Genomic DNA, 6,010 nt, shown 5'->3' with positions numbered 1-6,010 from the left:
TTCATAGTATTAGCAAAAGAATTAAAGATAAATTATAAGTTCATTGGGCATATGTTTTCCTACTATAATGAAGATATTAATTATTATTGCTAAGATTAAATCTTGTAAATTATCTATTCTCTATTACTATAATAAAGTTATTAGTTATTGTTGTTAAGTGAATTTTAATTATTATTACTTAGAATACTCTAATTCATTATTTATTAGTTTTTGTTGTTACTCTTTTCAATTCTTTTATTTAACAATTGAACTCAATTGTGACAACTTACAAGTCTTTGTAATTCATTAAGAAGAATTTTGTTGTGTTTTTACATTACTCTATTAAGAATTCAACGCAACAATACAGTCATTAAAAAAAATGTCTTCACTCTTCACTATCTCACGTCCTATTTCCACTGTCTCACACTTAATTTTCTTTTAGTGTTTACACTTTACAGCTCATTTAATTGTCTTTTTCTGAGATTTAAGATCAACAAATTACTAATTTTTGTTGTTGGACTTGCTATTTTTTTTCTTGAGATTTTATATAAAATTGGTTTGATGATGGGTTTTTTCTTTTTGTTTAAGAAGGCCAAGATAAATTTTAGTATTGAATTGATTTGTTCTTTGGACTTAATTTAGGGGTTCAAAATTTTATTTTAAGGTATTCAAAACAAAAATATTTTAAAATGTTAAATGTAAAAAAAAAAAAAAATCACAAGTCAGGGGGTTCATTTGAACCTCCTGAACACCATGTGGCACCGCCATTGCTTAATGCATTGTTCATATCCCATGAACAGTGCAAGAGACACTGGTATTAAAAAAAAAAAAAAACGCAGAAACGCAAATGCCAAAATGTGATCCAAACGGAGCCTTAATCTTAAAAGGAAAATGCTAAAATTATGACAAAGTGTTTTACAAATTGATGTAGCAATGTGATTGGTGAATTTTAACAACCTCTTAGTTGAAGGCTTAAATTATTTTTTTGTAATTGGTGACATATTAGTTTTTGATAAAATGTGTAGCATCCCCAACATCACTCATCAACAATGATGGTGTTGGCTGTGCCCTATTTGACTTAGCTACCTGTACGTACTTTCCCATTGATAGCCTCTTGAATTACTTGCATCTTTAGATAAAGCAGCTGTTAAAGATTCTTCAATAATCTCCTCTTATTTCCTACTATTTCGCACTCAGGTTGTATATTCAATTCATTGAGTTTGTCTAGTGGAAAACTACAGGGTTTCTTTCCAACTTGCTTATACTTTTTGGCAGTATTCATTTATATTCAATTGATTAGTTTTTGATTGAAAAATGAATAGTGGAATGACTTTTTATTGGCAATCGTTTCTTACAATTTAATGTATAGCACTACAGCCCGTGGCTTGTTATATTTTAGCGATTTCTTCAACGCATTTATAAAATTTGCTGCGGCAGAAGTTACCACAAATTGATTCAACCGCACCACATTTACGTCCTAAGGCTAAAAGAGATCATATAAGTGCTTGGCTCTACAGAACTTCCTTTAAGACAGTCAAATGCTTATCATGGACCCAAAATGAGCTAAAAGCAAACAGACAAAGAAAGTTGCTGTCTTGAACCGGTTTAGCAATTGAATGTGCTCGGTTTGCAAGTTCAAGAGGTTTGGGAACCCAACTTGCCATTCATATGGATTGCTTCTCTCAATCACGTTGGCTCTCAACTCATGCTCAAAGTTGGGAATGAGAAGAGTGTGTGAACCTTTTTTCTTCTAAGGCAAGGAGAGAGAAGAAATGAGAGAACTCTGGACTCACTTCAAACTCATGCAATGCATTGAGGATAAATCCATTTTCCATGGAGCAGTAGCTCATCAGCAAGTGGATTTCTATACATGAGATAAATAATAACTCAACTATTAGTTGCTGTCACTAGAACTATTTGCAACAGTTCATCCAATGCATCAAGATGTCTCCGTCTTTAGCAGCACTGACTGAAATTTCTACTCGTGAGTTCAACCGATAACTTTTATCAATTAGTTGATGTCATAAAAACTTGCTGCAACAGTTCATCAAGTAAGAGCTAAAGGCAACCCAGGATATAAACACAATTTTATAAAGTATTACATTCTACAAAGAAATCCAAATGTTTACAAGTGACATTATCCCTACAACAGTGTCAACTATCAGCAATTTAAAGATCCATTAGTTAGAAGAGGGTTCAGCATGCTTTCTGACAAAAAGCTTCCCTATATCTTCTGTAACAACATTGCTCCTGGAAAAATCAAATTAAATCATCAGCAATGGCTTTTCTTGATTAAAATGAATGACTATGACCTATTTTAAGCTTCAGTACAAAATGATATTGCAAAATACAAGTATAACAAATCCATACCAAATTCAGGATCCTTCAAACAACACACCAGAAAAGAATCCTTAAACAAAATTTTGAAGGCATTGTCTATGGATATAATTACTGGAACCAAAAAATACAAAAAAAATCTCAGTCTTAATACATTACTGCAAAGCATGTATCTACATGTGTGTGTAAAAGCACATGTAATATCATGTGTCTGTGTAAAAGCATGTTTTGCCCCAAAAGGAGAGGGAAGAAGAGAGTCAAACTAGTGAACCCCACTTAATGAGGCATGACCCTAGTCAAGTGTGCCAGCCCTGGGTTAGATCCAAGCATGTATTTATAATACATTTAAAAACACATAATCAGATTTATCTTTTGACATAACAAGACTTTTTAAAAATATTTAATTAAGATACAGTGAACCATCTATATCTTTGTGATGAAATAAGTCAAATTTAGATTCTACACGCCCATACCCCCCCACACCCCCCCCCCCCCCTTTTTTTTTTGTGAAACAAAATTATAATGCCCATAGAAACTGAAAGGCTTATAAAATGTAAATTGAATATCTACTTATTATCCTACTTATCAAAAAAGAATATCTACATATTTTCTTCACTGGACAATGGTATCTAATCTAACCAAGCAATGAGTTCAGGTGGAAATACAACCACTGCTTTAAATAAGGAGTTAGAGCCAGTTGTTGCATCTGTGCAGATTTGCTATCATACATGGATGTGAATCCTTGGTTGTGCAGATTTGCTATCATACATGGATGTGAATCCTTGGTTGTTCTAAACACCAGCCAAATATTTCCCGAGAGATTTGCTCTCTATAGATAGTTTGTATAAGGAAACAGAGCCATCAGTACACGAACACTGGTTCAAACACTACCGTTTTGGTGAGAATCTTAAAAATCCAGTGTCATAATTAATCAACAGAGACAGCAGTAAACAGTTGATATTAGGCTTAGTAGGTTTTCTTCTATATGCTACCTTTCAAGAACACCACTATTTCTCTGCCTAATTAGTGGGACTTCTTTTTCACAAATCCTAACCAATTGAAACCCAGCAGAACCAGTGCTGATACAAAACCTAACTAATCCAATTACACAAAGAAATGAAGATCTATTTTCTTATTTAACTTGCAAACCTAAGTTCTCACAACAGTGCCTTAAGATTATCAGAGCACATCCATTCCTACCTAAGATGGTTGTGAAAAAGTAGTTATCAACAATAACATGCCATTGAAAGTACGAGCATGTTACATATTTCAATAAGTTTGACCTTGAAAGATCACCTCCCCAAGTTTAATATTTTTATAGCAAACATGTTTCTAATTGAGTTAGATCTACAAATTAATTTGTGGTTGCAACTCATGTTTCAGAGCAACAATTTTACATGTTGGCTTGCCTTGATCTGGTTCCTGTGTGAGGTTGATTTTCTCTCTTAAAATAACTAGTCCAGTTGAATCATTAACAAATGAACAAACGTATGCTGTTGCATAACTTTATTTTGCCTTGATTCTAATAGAAAACTAATACCAGATGTAACTCTTAGAATTGGAGAGAAATTCAACTCATTGGAAATGAATAAACAAACTTCCAACTAGAAGAATGACCACAGTAATTAGATCAACTATTAAAAAGATCAAACGAGAATATCACTCTAATAACTGACTCCAAACTAGAGAAAATTTGTAAAATATAAAGGAAGGGTCTATCAGCTCAAACTCTGAAACCACAAGAGTCTGAACTTTGAACAGGTTACTGAACTCACACAGTTAACATTCTCTCAACCCACTTATAAAATATACACACAACAGACGCGCGAACACACTGGAACTGCAATTTAGAAGTTAGATTGAGCAATTAATGAGGTAAGCAGACTGCATCATAATATTTTATTTAAGTCAAAATTAGTGTCATCAGCAGTAATCGACACTTCCAGACATGCACACCCTTTCACAATTCAACATAGATCCATCTACATTCAGAACCCATTTTATTTAATCATTAAAATTCATATGAGAAGAGCAAGCAAACAAACAAAAATAAACACACATGTATGTGTGTTTAGAGAGAGGCCTATAACTTAGCAGCCAGATCAATGAGGGATATGCCAAAATATTACTGACCTTCCGCTAAGCTGAGGAGGAACTAAAACGCCACCAACAGTATCTGGAACATTCCTTGAATGAGGCAAGGTCCCTCTAGGAACTTTATTGCGGGGAAGAGAGGAAGCCAACCCATTTGAGTCCCTCTTGCGTGATGCATTTTCAGCCATAGCAGCAGCAACTCGAGAAGAGTGGTCACTACTGCTCATCAGATTAGACAACGATGCAGGTGAATTTAAGAGAAAGGAAGCATCAGGAAGTCTCTCAATAGAAGGCTCTGATGAATGCACAGCACTTTCTGGTTGCAGATTTGATGAAGACCCGGATATCCTACATTCAGAAAATTATTGGAACAGGTTAAACCACAGAACAGTGAATACCCCACCATGAGAAATGTCTGAACATTCAGCTTAATATCATAAAAACTGAGTAGGAATACTACAAGTCAATCAAGGAAATTCATTAACAGACACCAACTTGGTGCAAAACATTTACACGTGGAGAAGAAGAAGAAGAAGAAGAAGAAGAAGATCGAAAAAGAAAAAGTAAAGCCTCTGACAAGACACAAAAGCCTTAGTCCCAAAACTATAAGTCTATAACGTTGGCGCCATGGATCCTCAATAATATGTATTCTTCTCCACCATTCTATATTATTAAAATTCATACTGTCAGTCACCACTTTAACTAACATGTCCTTTTTTACTAATTCAATTAGTGTTGTGCTAACAATAATTCTACCTCCAATATATATATAAATATATATATATATATATATATATTCACACACTGACACACACATATATATATAAGGCAAATTAATTTCCTTTAACTTAAGCTGCTTTAGAAACAATGACTAAAGCCAAAATGCTATGGACTCTGCTCACTCAGTATCAGAATAATTTCATGAAGAACTAAATGCAATGCTTGAGCCTTACTAATTCATCAGTTAAAACCCAAGAAACAAACACACCCCACTTAATAAAACCCATAAACCAAGTTACTTTTTTAGTTTTCAGTTTTCACCTACTTGTTTTTCCCTCCACATTAACCAGAATAAAAATCTAACCACAACCCAGAAACCAAAAAGCCCAGGGTGCAATAAGTTATAGCAAAGTACAAACACCCAACATTGTAAAAAAAAAAAGAAAAAACTTTCACTTTTCTGACATTTTCTCAGCAACCAAACAGCTCAAAACACCCAAAAAAAAAAATCTTTTAAGTGAAAAATGGGAAATTTATGAAAATAGAGAACCCCAAAATTGTGAATTAATTTAGGGGTTTTGTAATGTAAAGAAAAAGATATTAAAATATAGGAGAAAAAAAATTTGGAGAAATTACTGGTTGTGAGGATTGGGGTTTGGGAGTTGTTGAGGTTCGTCTTCTTCTTCTTCGTGTTCTTCTTGTTGTTCTTCTTCTTCATCAGATACGTCGTCGTCTGATGAAGAAGCATAGTCTACTAGAGACATCTCTCTCTCTCTCTCTCTCTTTTCTGCACAGCTACGCTGATTCCTCTCTCTCTCTCTGAACTTTTGCTCTTTTCTGCACAGCTACGCTGATTCCTGATGAGATGAAGCGATGTCGC

General features: G+C 34.0%; 1 protein-coding gene across 2 annotated transcripts; it reads right to left on the bottom strand.

Annotated features, from left to right (window-relative positions):
• Positions 1-2,031: 2,031 nt before the first annotated feature.
• On the bottom strand, positions 2,032-6,010 carry LOC126723757 (uncharacterized). Of its 2 annotated transcripts, XM_050427541.1 has the most exons (4): positions 5,952-5,970; positions 5,767-5,914; positions 4,450-4,758; positions 2,032-2,229 (listed from the first exon to the last, which is right to left on the bottom strand). In XM_050427541.1, exons 2-4 carry the CDS (start codon positions 5,892-5,894, stop codon positions 2,160-2,162), a joined length of 507 nt encoding a protein of 168 aa, XP_050283498.1. In that variant the 5' UTR covers positions 5,895-5,914; positions 5,952-5,970; the 3' UTR covers positions 2,032-2,159. The 2 variants fall into 2 exon arrangements, with proteins under 2 accessions (XP_050283498.1, XP_050283497.1); XM_050427540.1 differs by having other exon boundaries at positions 5,767-6,010.

This window comes from Quercus robur, chromosome 4, assembly GCF_932294415.1.
Source record: "Quercus robur chromosome 4, dhQueRobu3.1, whole genome shotgun sequence".
Taxonomy (NCBI): Eukaryota; Viridiplantae; Streptophyta; class Magnoliopsida; order Fagales; family Fagaceae; genus Quercus; species Quercus robur.
The sequence above is the reverse complement of the archived record's forward strand: the minus strand, read 5'-3'. Positions and strand labels throughout refer to the sequence as shown.

What these genes read in the sequence shown, in the direction of transcription:
- LOC126723757 (XM_050427540.1), bottom strand. Translation starts at nt 5,894, where the DNA reads ATGTCTCTAGTAGACTATGCTTCTTCATCAGACGACGACGTATCTGAT. An exon ending in AACCCCAATCCTCACAACCA is followed by an intron (nt 4,759 to 5,766) that starts GTAATTTCTCCA and finishes TTCTGAATGTAG; the next exon opens with GATATCCGGGTCTTCATCAA. An exon ending in CCTCCTCAGCTTAGCGGAAG is followed by an intron (nt 2,230 to 4,449) that starts GTCAGTAATATT and finishes TGATTTTTCCAG; the next exon opens with GAGCAATGTTGTTACAGAAG.